Here is a 19,713-nt window from a genome sequence, read left to right as displayed (position 1 = left end):
AGTGGGACCAAAAAAAAAGATTTGTTTTTGTCAAAGTAAAGAGAAGAGTGACACGAACGAACAGATAGAGCTGAACCAAGTAGCTGCCGCCGCCACGTTCAAACTTTCATCTCTCTCTCTCTTTAGGTTTACCATTCTTCTCACATCGTCTCCAATGGCGTCTTCCCTTCTCAGAAACCCTACACTCTCATCATCACCTTCTCTCCCCACCTTCTCCTCAACAATCACCACCACCACACCTCTCTCGTTCCGCTTCCCACCATCCCCCCACCACCACCACCGCCGCTCCTCCTCCGCCTCCCTCCGCCTCTCCTGCTCCATCTCAGATCCACCACCCCCTCTCCCCCGCGACGGCGAGCAGTCCCCCGGCGCCACGCTCACCTCCAAGGAGAAGCTCGACATCGCGCGCCAGCTCGCGAAGCTCGGCGTCGACATCATCGAGGCCGGGTTCCCCGCCGCGTCCAAAGACGACTTCGAGGCGGTCAAGACCATTTCCGAAACCGTCGGAAACGCGGTCGACGAGAACGGTTACGTCCCCGTCATCTGCGGTCTCTCGAGGTGTAACAAGAAAGATATCCAGACGGCTTGGGAGGCTGTGAGATACGCCAAACGGCCTAGGATCCATACGTTCATCGCCACGAGTGATATTCACTTGGAGTATAAGCTCAAGAAGAGTAGACAAGAAGTCATCGAGATCGCGAGGAGCATGGTTAGGTTCGCTAGGAGCTTGGGGTGTGATGACGTGGAGTTTAGTCCTGAAGATGCAGGAAGGTGGGGTTTAATAATCTTTTATTTATTTCTTTTAGTTAGTTCTTATCTTGATTAACAAGCTTTCACTTTCTCCGTAACTGTTTATATTTATTTTAATTGTTTAACAGGTCGGAAAGAGAGTTTTTGTATGAGATTCTTGGAGAAGTGATAAAAGCTGGAGCGACGACGCTTAATATTCCTGATACTGTTGGTATCACTTTGCCTAGTGAGTTTGGTCAGTTGATTGCTGATTTAAAGGCTAATACTCCTGGGATCGAGAACGTTGTCATCTCGACGCATTGTCAGAATGATCTTGGACTCTCTACCGCCAACACTTTATCTGTATGTCTTCTTTTTCTTATCTTTATGGTTTTTGTGTGTAATATGGTAATGTGTTATAACTCTTTTTTTTTTTTTTTTTTTTTGAGAATTTAGGGAGCACATGCAGGTGCTAGGCAGGTTGAAGTGACGATTAACGGAATTGGTGAAAGAGCTGGAAACGCTTCACTGGAAGAGGTCAGAGTTTCATTCATTTGATTTTAAAAAAGGAACATTTAGAGTTTCAGTTTATGTTCTGCTTGTGCTGCAATTGGATGCTTAATCAGTACCTGATGTTTTTTCGTGTTAATGTAGGTTGTGATGGCCATAAAATGCCGTGGAGATCATGTGTTAGGAGGTCTGTTTACTGGAATTGATACTCGGCACATTGTTATGACAAGCAAGATGGTAACGATTCTGAACTTCATTTTTTACATTTGTGAAAACATATATTAATTTTGATTTATCAGGTGGAAGATTACACTGGAATGCAAACGCAGCCCCATAAGGCTATTGTAGGAGCGAATGCTTTTGCTCATGAAAGTGGTATTCATCAGGTCAGTTGAAATAAATCATCTTTTGTAAGATGTATTTTCGATTATTTCTTTGACGAGATTACTCTTTATGAAAAAACATCAAAGGTTGTTCTCATAATCTGTTTTATTTATCCTTTTCGCAGAGTATAGTTTTTCTTGTAGGTTGTATATTTTTACTCAGTGTGCTTTTGTTTCCCATCCCTTGACATCAGTTGCTGGTTCTATATAATTTAAGCCAGGATTGATATAGAATTTAAGCTCTATACTATTTTGACTTCATGATATATATGACTCTTTCAGTTTCATGATTGTTAATGCTTCTCTTAGGATGGAATGCTGAAACACAAGGGTACATATGAAATTATATGCCCTGAAGAAATTGGACTTGAGCGATCAAATGATGCTGGCATTGTTTTGGGGAAGCTTAGGTATGAATTTTTTTTTCTCCCGTTTTGCTTGTAAAGCAGTGTGCAACCAGCCTGCAATTGGTGTTTATACTCTACATCTAGGATTATTCGCCTCTGACGTTTAATATTTTAGGCATTTTTGACAATTTACTAGTTCCATATATGTGTTTGAAACCCTGAAGTCTAACTTCTGGTTTCTACTTTTGCTTGGATATAATCTTGTGCAGTGGGCGCCATGCGTTGAAAGACCGTTTGACTGAGGTACACATCAATCTCATCCAAACACACACTCGCTATTACCATCTTTTGTGGGAGGGAGACACTAATGTCCTCTCACATTTTCTACTTTTCCAGCTTGGTTATGTATTGGATGATGAACAGCTAAGCACCATTTTCTGGCGCTTCAAATCCGTGGCTGAGCAGAAAAAGGTAATTGGCCCTGGTTATTGTATTATTTTTATTCAAATGTTCAGCTTGTGTTTTCAAGTCCAGCTGATCGTTTTATGTTCCCCTGTTGATCCAGAGAGTTACTGATGCGGATATAATAGCTTTGGTATCTGACGAGGTGTTCCAGCCAGAAGCTTTATGGAAACTCCTGGACATTCAGGTGAAACTGGGATCAAGATGGTTTTTATTTACCTCTGTTGTCTTGTTCATTGTCACATTTTACATGAAAGTGGAACGCAGATAACTTGTGGAACTCTGGGGCTTTCAACAGCAACGGTGAAACTTGCTGATGCTGATGGCAAAGAGCATTGCGCTTGTTCAATGGGAACTGGCCCTGTTGATTCAGCTTATAAGGCAGTTGACCTTATCGTCAAGGTACTTTTCATACACTCTCACATACTATAACTTCTCCTGTAGATACTCAAATCTTTCTTACCTCTTTGTAGGAACCGGCGACTCTGCTTGAGTACTCGATGAATGCAGTAACAGAAGGCATTGATGCCATAGCAACTACACGAGTTCTTGTCCGTGGAAACAACACTTACACATCTACAAACGCAATAACTGGCGAAGAAGTTTTAAGGACCTTCAGGTAAAGAGAATCTTTTTCTTCCCTTGTTCATTTAAAAAACAAAATTCTTTATAACATGGAACGAGTTTATGTCTTTGGCAGTGGAACCGGAGCGGGAATGGACATTGTGGTGTCAAGCGTTAAGGCTTATGTAGGAGCTCTTAACAAAATGCTCGATTTCAAAGAGAAGTCTCCGAAAAAAGTTCCTTCTCGAAACACCAAAGTCACTGCCTGAATGAAAATCTTTCTGTGAGAGACCAAAGTTAGTTTTCTTTCAAGGTATATAGTGTTTGGTAATAACTGGAGTTCCAAGTTTGCATGTCGTTTATTTCAAAGATTCTTGTCAAAAGAGTTTGTCTTCTATAAATCTTTGTTTAGAGTAATCATGCTCTTGACTTTAGCAAAAGGAATAACTAGCAAGACATATTTAATTAATAATGGATATATAATTTGAAGAAACATAATTTGGGATCTGACATGTTTGCTCAAAAAAACAGTTTCACACCAAAATTAGAAATCATATCAGATCCTCTGATTTTATACACCGGCTTTTATTTTTATGATTATTTTTGTTTTTAGTTGTCCTAAACAAAACGACTTGAGAGAAAATCAAACGACATTTGTTCAAAAAAAAAAAAAAAAAAAAGAGAAAATCAAACGACATTTGAGTCGATAAATCATTATAAACTTCATATTTTAAACTTTTGAGAGACCTTTGAATGGTGTATGATGTGGAAATTAGACAAAGTCAAAATCTGATTTAACTACTCTATCTAAATTAAAGGATCTTCCTAACCCCCACATGTTCTCTAACTATAGTGGCATAAACGAGTAATTATACACTAAGCAAGTGACTAATGATATCCACTAATATATACCCCCTCCCCCCCCCACTACCTAAGAAACAACCGTTCCCTCTTGTCCCAATAACCACGACGCCACACTCACTAAAACGTTACAAAACAAAACCCATCAAACCCGAATATCAAACCTCCTCTCTCTCTCTCTCTCTCTCTCTCTCTCTCTCTCTCTCTCTCTCTCTCTCTCTATTTAATATCCGATTTGCTTATTTGATATCAGAGCGAGAAAAGAAAAAGAGATCACGAAATGTTTCGAGTAAGCAACTTCGTTGTGGGTCTAGCCAACACGTTAATAATGTTAGTGGGCGTGTCAGCCATTGGTTATTCGATATACATGTTCGTTCACCAAGACGTGACCAATTGTGAAACAGCGATTCGGGCACCACTTCTCACAACCGGTGTCGTCCTCTTCGTGGTGTCGTTACTAGGAGTGATAGGTTCTTGCTTCAAGGAGAATCTCGCCATGGTCTTGTACTTGATCATACTCATTGCGGGCATTGTTGCATTAGTTGGCTTCTCGATCTTTCTCTTCTTCGTGACGAACAAAGGAGCCGGTCGTGTGGTCTCTGGTCGAGGGTATAGAGAGTACCAGACGGTTGATTTCTCGACATGGCTTAACAGTTTCGTCGGTGGGAAGAGATGGGTTGGTGTAAGGTCTTGTTTGGCTGAAGCTAGCGTTTGTGATGATTTGAGTGATGGTCCTGTCAGTCAGATCGCTGATGAGTTTTATCACAAAAACTTGTCTCCACTCCAGGTATAACATTAACGTAGATGTTTTGTATCCGTGTTTATTACATAATCTAATCTTTACGTTGTGTTGCGTAGTCTGGTTGTTGTAAGCCACCGTCAGATTGCAACTTCGAGTTCAAAAACGCGACGTTTTGGATACCACCAGCGAAAAACGAAACGGTTGTCGCGGCCAATAACGGTGACTGCGGTGCATGGAGTAACGTGCAAACGGAGTTATGTTTTAACTGCAACGCATGCAAAGCTGGAGTGTTGGCGAATATTAGAGAGAAGTGGAGGAACCTTTTGATTTTCAACGTTTGTCTCATCGTCCTACTCATCACCGTCTATTCATGCGGTTGTTGTGCTCATCGTAACAATCGTATGGCTAGGAAAAGTGGTTTTGTATGATCACTCACTTATATTTTTATTTGTGTTTTTGCTTGTTCTAGTTAATTATCTTTTGGTTTCTTAGGAACATTGTCGTCATGTTTGTTTTCGACCAATCATCATGAATTTATCACTTTTCACTTATGTTTCGTATATTAATCCTTTATTTTGTAAGTATCCAAAAAATTACTACTTGAATTTCCCTTCCTATATTTTCATATGTGGCTTTCTTTCTTGCTTTTTTCATTATTTTGTTTGTTGGTTCGTTTTAGTTAATTACTACCTCCGTAAAGATAATACCTTTTGAACACATATTATAGAACACATTAGAACACTATTATAAATGTATTATTTTCACTAATTATCAATATTTAATAATTGTTAACCAATAATAATTCAATAAAATTAATTAATTTTTAGTGCTTTTACGATTTTATTATATTGAAATAATTTTTTTTTTTATAAAACATCTATCTTAACTCTATATCTACTTTATTTTGTAAATATCCAAACTTTTATGACTAGAAGTTTTTTCCTATTTTTAACCCTAACAATTAACAAACCCCACAAAGAAAACATGGGAGGATTACAACATACAAACAGGAAAAAATTCTGAATTTCAACCCTAAATTCACCATTAGAAATAATCTCTTCTCGTTAACCAAATGCTTAATCTCTCATCTGTGTTTTGAGGTTTGTGTTTCCATAAAAGAAAACAATGGAGGATCAGCTAAGACAATTAAAAGACATATTCGACCGGTTCGACATGGACGCAGATGGAAGCTTAACCATCTTAGAGCTCGCGGCCCTGCTCCGGTCCCTCGGTCTCAAACCATCAGGAGACCAAATCCATGTTTTGTTAGCAAGCATGGACGCAAACGGCAACGGTTTTGTCGAGTTTGACGAGCTCGTAGGCAATCTCCCCGACCTGAACGAAGAGATCGGTAACAATACCGAACATCTACTCGACATTTTCAACTCGTTTGATAGAGATGGTAATGGATTCATCAGCGCGGCGGAATTGGCAGGAGCCATGGCCAAGATGGGGCAACCGTTGACGTATAAAGAACTAACGGAGATGATCAAAGAAGCTGACACAAACGGTGATGGTGTTATAAGCTTCGGTGAATTTGCCTCTATAATGGCAAAATCCGCTGTTGATTATTTTGGTTTAAAAATTAATTCATGATTATTCAATGTCTTTATGAATTTTTTTTTTTGTTTCATTTTCTTAGAATTGATGATTGATATATAAAAGAGTAATAACGTTTTTATAAGATTCAAAGATGACAAAATCTCAGGGAGCAAACAAGATATTCTTGAAACAAAAAACGATATGATGAAATCTAGAAAACAAGCTCATGGGGTTTCATTCCTTGAGACAATGAGAACCTGGCGCCGAGGTAAGTCTTGAGCTCTGGCACTAACTCAATGGCTTTGATCAGAGCTGAGTCAACGGTCTTCTGGTCTTCTTTCTTCTCCTGTGGGATCTCTTTCTTCACCTGCAGATACACATCGTTGATTTTAAGGTTAGAGCAAGTTAGATACTCAGATTCATAAGACCAAAGTGTTTGATAAGGTGTAATCTATATACCTCTTTCTCTGCTTCAAAGAACTCGCCTTCGCCTTTCTTGTTCTTCTTCTCAGCAACCTTCCCGAAGTACTTGTCATCGAACTTCTCAACGTTGACTCCAGAAATGTCAACCTTTGTGGAGGTTCCGATCACATAGGACTGGTTAACACGTCTCAGTGGAACACCATTGATCTTGAATGGTCCTGGAAACAGAACATATGGATAAAGTTTACATAACAGAACATAACAATAACACTACAAGCGCAGAGATTAAAAAGAACTCACCAGTCACCAAGAGCAGACCAGAAGAAAGTTGCTTGAGGAAGACAACTCTCTTTCCCTTGAATCTACCAGCAAGAATGATCAACACAGTTCCTGGAGTAATGCTTGATCTGAAATAACAAATATACTAAAGTATCAAACTTTGCAATCAAAATCAGACCTACATTTCAACAAATAACTGACTCAAACCATATCTCACATTCCCGACAAATCTATTATAAACTCGCAGCCTGTCGGAACCAACCAAGCAGATGCATTTAGCTTGAAATTAATTAAAAAAACGTAAATTGAAGAAAATGGATTTAGAAGAAACATGCATTTCAACACAACACTAGATACAACTGATTCAAACCATATCTCATATTCCCGACAAATCTATTCTAAACTCGTAATTTGTCGGAACCAACAAAGCTTGACATTAACTAAAACGACAATCGAAGAAGATGGGATTTACTTGAGCTTGGTAGGCTTAGGCTTGCGTCTGTTGGCGAGGGGCTTCTTAACGTCTTCCGCCGGATAAAACTTGGCGGGCTTCTCAACGGGAGCATCGACCTTGGACTTAGCGTCGTGACGGGGGAAAACGCCGCCGTTTTTGGCCTTGATTGCCCACAAGCCTCTCTTGTGGTACATTTGGGAACGGGAGTATTTGCCAACACCCCTGATGAGATCAGGGTTTCGGCTAACTTTCGGGGTCCTTTGCTTCGCCGCCGGCATCTTGTTTTTTTGTTCTTTCTCTTTCTCTCTGTTACAAACTCTCAGTGGCGGAAGTAGACCCCTGCTTGGAGTTAGCTGCTCTTTAAATATGAGGACGACAAGCAGCAAGTTAAACCTAGTGGACCTAATATTTGGTAAGAAATGTAATGGGCCTTTTATGGCCCATAACAGTTAAGTGGAAAACGTATCTTAACAATCATAACCGAGGTGAGGTACACGAGTATTTAGTTTGTGTAACGAATATGTTTTGCCTCCCATAATCACCGAGGTACATGAGTATTTAGTACACTAGCGTTGCCCCGCCCTATACTTTACTTGTGATCTAGCTTATCATTTTTTTTACGATTTTGTGGTTTGTGATTTAGATTTGCAAAATGCGTATGATAATGATTTTTATCTTTTAAAACGTTTTGGTGAAAAAGAATTATATTTGATAAGATATATTTTGCTTGTTTAGAGTAATTGTTTTTGTTGTCCAAAAAATTAACTTTATGATACTATATATTAGTTAAATTTTATCTACTTAATTAAATGATTTGATACATAATGTGTGTTGTATTTGATGATAGTATATAAATATCTTTTATCTGTAATTCAATTAAAAAATCAGAATATTGAAATTTATTAAAAAAAAATGAAAGATGAATTTGTTTTTTACATGATTTGTTTATTTTTATATAAAAGTTATATATATATAATAGTTATGTTATTATTATTTTATCGAATTAAGTTATATTTTACATATGTCCAATTCAGGACCAGTAAAAATTATTAATTATTGTGTCTATTCATTTGTCGAGTATTAATTTATAGACTTTCTAAAACACATATATATGTATATATAGATATATATTTATTATTTATTTATTCATTATTTTGTGTCGATATAATGAATATCCACTTATTGGTTAAATACTTTTATTACCAAACATTATCGACTAAAGCAAGAATTTCATTGATTATACAATTTGTTAAGAAAATACATTTCAAACCGAAGCAAACATATAATGGACTATGAACCAAAACCAAATTGTTGTGTGTTAAGAGCATTTCAAAAGCAATTTCAAAACTTCAAATATGAATTTTATATTTTCTAAATGCAACTTCAAAACTTCATATTTGAAGATTTAATGTACAAAAATTCATACTCGAAGTTCTTTATTTTTAAGTCCTTGCAATTATCTGTTTTTAAAATAATATTGTTAAATTTTATTGTTATCACTTTAGTCCTTATAATTTTATTATCTTATACAATTTTTGAACTTTTAGTTTTTATAATGACCTGGTCAACTTTTATCTTTATAATTTTATAATCTTATGCAATATTATATAATTTCATATATCTTTTCAACTTTTATAATTATCATTTTAGTCCTTATTTAAAGATTTATTTATTGTTCTTATTTCTTTTTGTGTAATTTTGTATTAGAATGTAATATTTTACTGATTATATTTATTATAATATTTTTTTATATATTGTACCGTAATATAAAATTATTTTGATTTTTATTAACTTTTATCAACAAGAAATACTAAAGTGTAAAATATAAAACTTAAATGTATTGTGATTTTACTAACTTTCATCAACAATAAAGACTAAATGTAAAATATAAACATTTACAGTTAGATTTGAAGTTCTTCTTTTGGAGAGACACAACTTCAACTTCAAACTTCAAATTTGAAGTTTTGTCAATTTCAAAAATCAAAAGCTGGTTAAGTTTGGTATTGATCTCAAGGCTATGTGTGAAAGAAATTCTGTTAAAATGAATTAAACCCAAAATGTATTTATTAAAGATTCAACCATAAACTTCTGAATACTTTGAAGAAACTAAAATCTGAATTCATTTTAGCATATGAATGGAGCAATGCTATCGGTGCAATACAGCCCAAGTTGTGGAGCATAACATTTATACTCAAGAAGCTACCTCACACCTAAAACCAGTTATTTGTTTGTGATGTTCTTACCTTTTTTCTCAGATAGTATGATATGTGCCTCGCTGAATGCTCCATAGGCTTCTTCCTTGGTGCTTACTCTAAAGTTTGATCAGTCTGACATCCACTAAGCTATACCCTTTTCTTTCTTTCTCACAACTTGTTTCCTAAACCCTTGGCCTTTACTCTCCTACAGATTCATTATCTATCCTTCAGTTTTGGTGATGCATCTTCTAAAAAAATGCACGTAAAAGAGTCGTTCGGATATTCCCAACTTTATATCATCCTTCCTTGTTTCTTGCGTTAGCATATTGATTATGCTCAGCAGAGACAGAGATCTGATTGCGACATGGACAAAACAACCTTGGCTTCCAGACATAAAGCTTTCTATTTTGTTATGAAGTTTGATGGCAAGCCCATCAACACACACGAAGGCTAGCATAGATGACGTTAGGCGGGATAATAGAGACTGCAGAGTTACTTTTGCAAACTCTTATTCAAGTTTTCAGTTATACATAGGATGGTACAATGTATTTGGGATTTGCGGAAAGCGATCTAAGCAGAATCTCTGGTTTGAGCATATCATTCGTGAGGGAATATAACAATTCTATTATCTATGACACTGATCATCCACTTGTGACACGTTGAAACATTGATAGATAAATAGAAAGTAGAAACAAGGCTGTTTGGAAACATGAACTCCTAAACAAAGCTTATTAGAATTTTTTTTTTTTTGAGAGAGTAAGTTGACACTTTCACTGAAGCCTTTAATAATGGTGAAATCCTTCCATAGACACTCACCAGTCACTGCATTATAAGAAATAGAAGAACTATGAATCACCAAGATTATGCACGCTATGCGTATCTAACAAATCAATCCAAAAAAAAAAAAAACTCATCCAAAATCCTCGCAGAGACACTCACCAGTCATTTGTTACGGGTGTTGCATACCTGATAATCAGAAAATGATCTATATAGTAGTTGTTAATTTTTATTACGTTTTGACTCTATCCAGATTAGATTTGGAGTTATAAGGTACTGAGCTCGTAGTATTAGTTCGCCGGAGACGTTGCCGTTTTGCTGCTGCTCATTAGCAATCACCGAGAAGCTAACTGCACGATCCAAGATGGCTGAGTTAGAAGGGAAAATCAATGTCCAGTAAGAGTGAGATATCTAAATGGTCGGCCGCCGCTTGAGAAGACAACGAATCACTGAAACAGAGAAGCTCCACTTCTTGTGTAGGCGGAATCTTCCACCGGCATTCTCGTGAGTTAGCTTTGTTAGTTGCCGTCTCCACCACCGATATGAGGCGATTCAAGCCATGTTGCTTACAGGAACAGCCCAACTCCGCCGGATCTAGATCCGAATGCTCCAGTAAGATCTATCAACATAACAATTCCGAACAACGCGGGAAACTTAAAATCTCAGATGAACTCTGAAATTTAAAAAAGCTTTTGGAAGCTTGAGAATGATTCTCAAGGGATAGGTCTGACTTTTTTCTTATAGGTGGATCTCCACAGCTTGGAAGAGGGATAAGACTCATTGAATGACCGATCGTGGTTGCAGTGTATTGACTAGTTAAGATCTCCTTAATGACATTGAAACAATGGAACATGTAACGCATGCTAGGAGATGAATCGAGAACGAAAGGACACCAAAGGAACCGACGCAGACGCAACCATGGGTAACGAAGACGCGTCTTTCTCAGAAGCTCGTAACCTCCATTGATGGTCGATCTAAGCAGATTTCGCAGCATGCTATGAATCCTAGAAATCAGTTGCGGGTACACAGTTTAAGTGACGATGCCTAACGGGCCAACCTTCTAAACGTACCAAACCCAAATACATATCTCTCTTAAGTTTGAGCCCATCTGAAAACTACTTTATACCTTTGATAAAAAAAACGAAAAAGCATTAAAACCTCTATAAATTAATAATGTTGTGACTTTAAAATTTTATTAATTTATAGAGCTATTAATTTACAAAAGTTTCATTTTTTAGATTATTTTCTATTTTTAAATATTTCTATTTATAAAATAAGAAAATATTTGATTTTACCTATATAAATTATTTAAATTTTAGAAATTTGACTTTTATAGTGTTTTATTATCTTATTTGGTCTATATTTTTATGCTTCATAGAATTGTTATTTGGTTTTCAATATAATTTCACTAGATATTATCAGAATATATTGAAATATTATGAAAAATCGATGTATTTTCATTGTCAATATAAAAACAACAATATAATGTTTAGTTTGTACTTTTATAAAAACAATATATAGATAGATTATTAATTTGTGATTTTAATGGGACTATATATTTACATGGGAGTTTTAAAAATATTATTATCTTATTATTTTATCGATTTGTGTCATATTTTACACCGGTCCAAGTTGAGACCGGTAAAATTTATTAATTTATAGAAATTATTAATTTATCGAGTATTAATTTATAGAGGTTTTACTGTACGATGAAACATCATTTATATACATGAACTTATTGCATACAAATCAATATTATGTAACAAATGGATGGTATAGCTATACAAACATTTACACCATAGAAAATATATACGAACATGTTTATTCGAAGTTAGCCGATATAAGCTTACAATACTAATATCAACTACCTACTGCTTAAAATTATACTCAGAAATATAGTTACAACAATTATGTATTTGGTAGTTTCAGAAGTAATTATAAAATCAATTATTATTCGGGTCACAAGTTTTTCATTTACAAGAAATTATTGTCGTAATCTCAACTCCCACGACATTTTTCGCCACTTTCACAACCTGGTGTGTATGGGTTAGCCTGACCTTCACATGCTCCCGAGGTACAGCCCTTGCGGTCCGTGGCCATAGCTCCACCCCCTATATTTGTAGCTTCAGTTGTGCACATAACAATACATATAATGGCTACAAGAGCCAGTGATTTAACAATTGTTTTCTTGGATATAACCATTTTGTTTAGGATAAATCTTTTTAATATTTATTTAGTTTATTGTTTTCTAATGAACATTCATGCTGTTTTATAGTGGGAATTTTTATTTGCTAAATAGAAAATGTTTATAATGGGTTTGGTTAGCCGTAATCTTTTATATTTTGTTGGTTTTACGCATTGGATGGTGAACCACACTTATTTAGTTATGTATAAAAATAGTGAAATCATATTTGTCGATATAAATTAAAATTGTTTTTAAATATACTTCCATTCAAGAGATTTTTATTTTCTTAGCACATTTTTGGGGAGGTAAAAAAATATTTATAAATAAATGAGAGATTTGGATTTTGGATTTATTTAGATCAAATAAGTTGGTGTTTTCTCAATAAAGCCAAATAATGTATTGTTTTTTAAATGAAAATGCTTTTTCATATATAGCATAACTTTGTTGATTCTGGTCCACCATGGATTGTTCAATATTAATTTTCTTCTTCTTTTCTTTTAATTAATACTTCTTTTATCTTTCCATTGACAACTATGAACATTATCAAAAAGCAATGCCACTTAACTAGCACTTCCCCCAGCATATTAGCTTAATAATATGACACCATTTTAACGTGTATATATATATATATATAGATGTAATATATTTAGGAGTCAAGAGCATGGGCATCAAAGGTTCAACAGGGAATTTCTCACACATCCAAAAATAATAATAATAATAAAAGCTGGTGAACTCGTCTCGCCACGCTCCTTCCGCATGAACCCGGGTCGTTACTATTTAGCGGGTCCCATGTCACGTGGCGGCCCGCTATTAGTCAATTTTTTTTTTTCAAAACAGAAAGAAAATCAAACGGAAAAAAAAATAATAATAAAAAATCAAATTGTGAACCCCAACAGAGGGTTCATTAATGCTCTTGCTCTAACAGCCTAACAACCATCACAATATTTGTTGTTTTTAAAAGAGCGAACTTAGTAAAAAACAGCAATACAAACACTTAATCACTGGCATAAGCAAGAGTTTTTCAAAACTAACACATCTTTTAAGTCAAACCCAAAACCAACATCTTTTTTTTTTGTCATTACTGTTCATCAATGAATTTTCTATATTATCCCTATATTTTTGAATTATTCACAAAATTGCCATTATTATTAAATTTTTTATTAATTTTGAAATTCACAAAAAAACAAATACACCCACACCATTTCTTCTTATTTACAATAACACCATTATCATCAATTTTTCCAACCATCATGAACCACCATTTTTGAGCTCTTAAAGCTCTATAATTCAATTTTCAACCACTTTTTTCTCATTTTAAACCAACAAATCTTCATTTACTCTCATTTACTCTCATTTCCTCTACATTTCCATCTAAAAAACTCTCATAACTTTCAATTTCATAAACACAAATTTCATATTTTTGAGTTTTTTCATTAGTGAATCGTTAAAGCCGGTTATTTTTGTTCATATTTGGAGTTTGGACGGTTGAGAAGGTTGGAAACGAGCTTTAAATCAGAAAAGATAACTTTTTACATGATTTTCATCATTTTTCAGATTTGTGTCGAGATAGTAGACTGTTTTGTTTGTCTACGCCTATATGTAGACGTACGATGCAGTCTACTTGTCAACGCACATGTCAGTTTTGCATTTGACCAAACGAATATTTTTTTGTACCGCAGACTTTCCCAACAGTTTTTGTCTTTATCTTTGACAACAAAAACAAAAATTTAAGTAGACTTACTAAGACGTCTACGTAAAAGAGGTTAGTTTTGCATTTGACCGAACTTTTAACTTTTTATTGTAAACTTCAACGGAAGTCTACGAAGTGTAGACTGCCTGAGAAGTTTGCAAAATGTCAATTTTGCATTTGACCAAAACTTTGACTTCGTTGAATAGGTTAGTGTTGTGTTTGACTAAAAAGTTTAAAAATTTATTAAATTGTAGACTTCATATGCAGTCTTCTTACCTTAGAAAAAAACGGTAGACTACCTGTGAAGTCTACTATTTTATTTTGGTTAAATGCAAAACTAACCCGTCGAATTTGATAGTAGACTTCAAACGAAGTCTAAAAATATGTAGATGTTCGTTTCCATTTACTCGTAGAAAGTCAAACATGGTCAATTGCAAAACAACCTCTTTAAAAAAAATTCAAAAATGTTGACTGCATATGAAGTCTACTTCCGGAAGTCAAATCATGGGTGAATTTTGGTCAATTGAAAACTAACTATTTTAAAGTGTAGACTGAAATGGAAGTCTACATGTATAAAATCACAACTTTTTTTCAAATATAGAAAGTAACCCGTAAAAGTTTCAATTGCAAAAACTAACCAAAGAGTAGACCTATTTGATAGTCTTACATTAGCAAACTGAAAAGAAGGTCTATATCTTCGTTGATTGAATATGGACTCTACATAGAAAAATATATTAAAAGTGAATTTGTGTATTATTCATTAAATTTTTTCAAGATTTTTTTTTTTGTTTGACAGTGTGTATTAGTTAATCCTAACAGGTTCGAGCGATTTTGAAAAGAAAATCTTTTATAATTATGAAAGTATAATACTTTTGATTTGACTATGTTGTTAGCTAATAATTATAGACGTATTTGTAAGTCTACCTTTATGGTTTTATGAAACATGGAATATTTCTCCGCTAATTATGTAAACTATGTTTTTTTTCCGGAAATAGCTTTGTTACATGTTGTATACGGAGAGTGGGTGGTGAAAGACTCTTTGTGAGAGTTTGTGGTCAATAATCGGAAAGGAGGAAGAATGTTCCTTGTGAATGATGGTTGTACACATGGTGAACTTCTTGAAATGGCACAAGAAGATTATGACCTGGACAAGAAAATCGAGAAGGTAGTGCTAACATATTCCTTACCAGACGTCATTTTACAACAAATGACTCCGAATAGGTGAATATTCCTCTTATGCCTGTCACGAATGATCGAAAAGTGCAGAACTTGATCGAGTTATCTAAGACACACTTTGTACGCCTTTGTGTATCAAGCCAGCGCCAAGTACACTAGAACTTTTTGGATTGACTATATGTTAGATAATAAGTGTAGACGTCTTTGTAAATCTACAAATGTAGACTGGAGTTGAAGTCTACGTCGTAAATTCTATTAAAAGTACATTTGTGTATTATTCATATTTTTTCACGATTTAATTATTTTACAGTGTATGTTAGTAAAAATTTAATGGTCTTGAATGAATTTCAAAAGTTAATGTGTTATAATTATACACTTGAAGCTTATTGCAAAAATTTGTGATTAGTTTTACTCTTGAAACTTCTTAGGAATTTTGTATAGATTTTCTTCTTTTCACATGGGTGTTAGTTATTATTTTAGCTTATGGTGGTTTTACTTGTTTGGTTGATTAGATCTTGTGAAAAAATTGATATCTAACAAAAAAATAATAATATCATACAAGTGAAACAAAACTAAAAATGAATACAATGTTTATAGATTATGCATTAAACAATTATTTAAAAAATAATATTTTATTATGAGAAATTATTACAAAGCAATATATTAAAAAGAATTCTTGAGTGTGTTTGATTTTTAATAATCTTGATGCCTCAAATAAAGTCTTGGAAAAGAGTACCTACAAAATAAGATAAAGTTACGAGAAAAACATAAGATAAAAATTAAATCATATTTTAGTAGACTTATAAAAAATCTACGTAAAGTGATTGTTTAGTATACTTTAGTTGAAGTCTACACTAACGGAAAATTTTCATATCTAAAAGTGTACATTTAGAAGATTTGAAAATACTTTGTTCTGGAAACTATTTCAAAATAGTTTTTTTTGTCAACCTTGTATTAAAACAAAAACATAAAGTATGAATCTATAAATTTAGTTCAATATAAACACAAAATATCTTATAATGAATATATGTAAAGCTTACATTTTTGGGAAGATGATTTAAAAACTTTGGAAGAAAACACCTGCAAAATAAAATAAAATTATGAAAAATAAGATAAAAATTAAAATCATATTTGAGTAAACTTCTAACGAAATATACTTAAAAGTCAAGGCTAGTAGTCTACCAGCCCTAACTTTTAAGTAGACTTCAAATGAAATCTACTCTATCAAAAAGAAATTAGATCTGAAAAATATATACATTGAAAATATGAAATAAGTTTAAATCTAAAAAATTTGTAAAAATATAATTTAATAGACAAAATAGTAATAAATTAAAGACATAGAATTTGAATATGTAACTTTATTTAAATATAAATATTAGAACACATATTTAAAATCTATAGATGTAAACTTTACATTTTGGGAGGAGAAGAGAACAACCATGGAAGAAAATACTAGCAAAATAAGATAAAATTATTAAAAAAACATAGAAAATAGAATAAAAGTCATATTTTTGTAGACTTCTTAAACTTTGTCGGTTTAGTAAACTTCATATGAAGTCTACTAACTTTAGTTTATAACCAGACTTCTTTAGAAGTCTACACTGTCTGATAATTTTCAGATCTGAAAAAATATATACTTTTTGAAATGTGAAAATAATTTTACATCTGAAAATACTTTACGATATAGAATTTATAAGATAAAATAAAAGCAAGTTAATGCACAGAGCTTGATCTATAAATTTATTTGAATATAAATATATAAATATATAAATACATATTTAATCTATTAATCTAAATCTTACATTTTTAGAAGAGAAGATGAAATCCATGAGTGATAATACCTACAAAAGAAAGAGATAATATTTTGAGAAATAAATACCATAAAATACACATTTAAAATCTATGGATCTAAACTTACATTTTTTAAATGAAAAGATGAAAATCATGGATCATAATACCTAAAATGAGAAGATAATATTGTGAGAAAGACTTGAGAAAATTTTAGAGAGAAATAAGAGAAAAGAGAGAGTTTTAGAGAGAATTGAGAGAATTTTAGAGAGAAGGGAGAGAGTTTTAGAGAGAAGTGATAGAGTTTAAAATACTCTTGCAGCCACTTTAGAGAGAGAGTGTATAAATTTTATTTATATACGGAGACAAAAATGTAACTAGGTTAAAATTTACGACATTGTAGACTTCTTTTGAAGTCTACTAAAATTAAAATTTTGGAGTAGATTTTACTGTAACATAGTATACCTTTTTGGAAGTCTACTATAATAATTTCACTATTGTTGTTTATTCTTGATTATTTTAACAATTTTAATATATGATTTACTAAATTTATTTCTTTATTTTTTAATAGTTATAATATATGATTTCACTTTTTTACTCTTAAGGAACTCAACTAATTAGTTTAAATATAATGATTTTTTGTAAAAAAAAGTTGAATTATGTAGACTGAAAAAGACGTCACTAGCTAAATATACTTTATTGTAGGTCTACGAAATCCTAAACCACAAATCTCAAATCCTAAATGTTTTGCTTTATAATAAAAAGTCTTAATTATTGTATCAAATATCAAATTATACAAAATATAAACTACTAAACATTAGTATACAAATTTAAGTCAATTAAACAAACAAAAAATCTAAATCTAAATCTAACCCTAAGAAGTCTAAACATAACATATTATGACCTTTTGTTTCTAAACCATATTGTCTAACACATGGTTAGCAAATTATAGTATATTCTTTAAAATTGTTCAGTTATATAAAATTTTAATTTATTACTTCGTATTGATCATTATATTGATTATTAATTAAAAATATCACAATAATTATTTTTATACATTTCTAAAATTAAATTATTAAATCAAATTACGATGTAGACTACAGAATAAATCTACACAATAGACTTTTTAGGAGGTCTAGATATCTTCTTTTTATTAGTTGTAGACTTACTAAAGACATAAATGTATTTTACATTTATGTTTTTTTGTTTTGTCATAAGAGTTAAATAGTATTTTTACTAGGCCTGGGCATTTTAACCTGGACCCGAAGACCCGAACCGGAACCGACCCAAAAATACCCGACCCGGAACCGGACCGAAAATTTACAAGTACTTTTTGGGTCTAAATTTTTTTTACCCGAAATAACCTGAACCGAAAAGGACCGACCCGAATAGACCCGGACCCGAAAAGAACCGACCCGAATAGACCCTACCCGATAAGAACCGATTTGTACCCGACTTAAAAACATGTATATCTAAAACTATGATGTTTTTGTGTTCTATTTTATATATATTATTTTATGATTTAGTTGAAATATCTTTTGTTAACAACATTTGTTATTATTTTTTAACATTTTAAAAGTAATATAAAGGTTTAAAATGTAAAATTTGAAGTTTTAAAATGCTTTATTTTAATTATTAATAGTTTCATTTAAGTTGTTTTGTAAAATTTTAGATATATATGACAAATATTCAACTAAAGTTGATGGAATTGGGTATATCATGTCCTTTTCACATCTTAAATACCCGAACCCGACCCGGTCCCGATATGGACCCAAAAAATTACGGGTATTTTATGGATATTTTAATTATAGACCCGAACCGACTCGGACCCGAGAAGAACCGACCCGATTCCGAACCGAAAATTTCTAAGTACTTATTGGGTCTAAATATTTAGGACCCGAAAAGATCCGGACCCGAAAGAAACCGGTCCGAACCCGACCCGAAGACCCGAACGCCCATGCTTAATTTTTACTATCCCATTAAGTTAGTTTTGTATTTAACTGAAAGTAGGATATACTCTTAGGTTTGACATAAATATTTGGTTTCGTTTAAAAAATTCTCCCCATAAGCAATGTATAAGGAGGGGCTGGACTGACGCCACAAAATTTTAGAATTTAATTAATTTTAGTTAAATACTTAAAGTTGAGCCCAATCTAAAAATATTCATTTATTAAATATAATTCAATTCTAATCAAAAAAGTATTCACAATACTAAAATATTAGTACTACAAATTAATAACAATTTTATCAAAAAAATATTCACAACACTAAAATAATTAGCATCACTAAATAAAATCCTCACTAAATGAGTATAATTAATTCTAATATTTTTGTAATATTTCTGCCAACACACTTAATTTATTAAACATGTGTGTTCGCATTTTCACGGCAGAGCAAGTCTGTTACTTTGATGGTGTGAGCTACTGAGCTTAAAATGTTTTACATGTTCATCAGGAACGGACCCAGAAAATAATTTAACATGTGGCAAAATATATATAGTATCTATAACAATATAAAATGTAATTAGTTAAGTTATATATACATTTTTTTTTAAAATTACATTAGTCACTAAAAGTTCACATCTTATAAATTTCAGAATATGCTGA

At 33.0% G+C, this 19,713-nt stretch overlaps 4 protein-coding genes across 5 annotated transcripts; 3 read left to right on the top strand and 1 right to left on the bottom strand.

The window, feature by feature from the left end:
* Nucleotides 1-3,419, top strand: LOC106311613 (2-isopropylmalate synthase 1, chloroplastic-like). 2 transcript variants are annotated; one of them, XM_013748843.1, is made up of 12 exons: nt 11-771; nt 879-1,092; nt 1,186-1,266; nt 1,384-1,476; nt 1,539-1,625; nt 1,932-2,032; nt 2,239-2,272; nt 2,366-2,440; nt 2,535-2,618; nt 2,699-2,833; nt 2,905-3,050; nt 3,132-3,419. In XM_013748843.1, the coding sequence occupies exons 1-12, from the start codon at nt 155-157 to the stop codon at nt 3,262-3,264; spliced, it is 1,800 nt and encodes a 599-aa protein (XP_013604297.1). In that variant the 5' UTR covers nt 11-154; the 3' UTR covers nt 3,265-3,419. The 2 variants fall into 2 exon arrangements, with proteins under 2 accessions (XP_013604296.1, XP_013604297.1); XM_013748842.1 differs by having other exon boundaries at nt 1-771; nt 2,239-2,440.
* Nucleotides 3,420-4,063: 644 nt separating this feature from the next.
* On the top strand, nt 4,064-5,216 carry LOC106311027 (tetraspanin-11-like). Its single transcript, XM_013748258.1, has 2 exons — nt 4,064-4,643; nt 4,715-5,216. Exons 1-2 carry the CDS (start codon nt 4,137-4,139, stop codon nt 5,024-5,026), a joined length of 819 nt encoding a protein of 272 aa, XP_013603712.1. The 5' UTR covers nt 4,064-4,136; the 3' UTR covers nt 5,027-5,216.
* A 406-nt stretch (nt 5,217-5,622) lies between these two features.
* Nucleotides 5,623-6,194, top strand: LOC106311269 (probable calcium-binding protein CML15). The gene has a single exon (XM_013748480.1). The coding sequence runs from the start codon at nt 5,724-5,726 to the stop codon at nt 6,192-6,194; it is 471 nt and encodes a 156-aa protein (XP_013603934.1). The 5' UTR covers nt 5,623-5,723.
* Nucleotides 6,195-6,255: 61 nt separating this feature from the next.
* LOC106309544 (60S ribosomal protein L6-1) lies at nt 6,256-7,641 on the bottom strand. Its single transcript, XM_013746593.1, has 4 exons — nt 7,315-7,641; nt 6,864-6,970; nt 6,600-6,781; nt 6,256-6,507 (listed from the first exon to the last, which is right to left on the bottom strand). The coding sequence occupies exons 1-4, from the start codon at nt 7,572-7,574 to the stop codon at nt 6,352-6,354; spliced, it is 705 nt and encodes a 234-aa protein (XP_013602047.1). The 5' UTR covers nt 7,575-7,641; the 3' UTR covers nt 6,256-6,351.
* Nucleotides 7,642-19,713: the final 12,072 nt, after the last annotated feature.

The sequence above is a fragment of the Brassica oleracea genome, chromosome C8, assembly GCF_000695525.1.
Source record: "Brassica oleracea var. oleracea cultivar TO1000 chromosome C8, BOL, whole genome shotgun sequence".
NCBI classification, from domain to species: domain Eukaryota; kingdom Viridiplantae; phylum Streptophyta; class Magnoliopsida; order Brassicales; family Brassicaceae; genus Brassica; species Brassica oleracea.
Note: the sequence above shows the minus strand (reverse complement) of the source record. Positions and strands in the feature narration are given on the sequence as shown.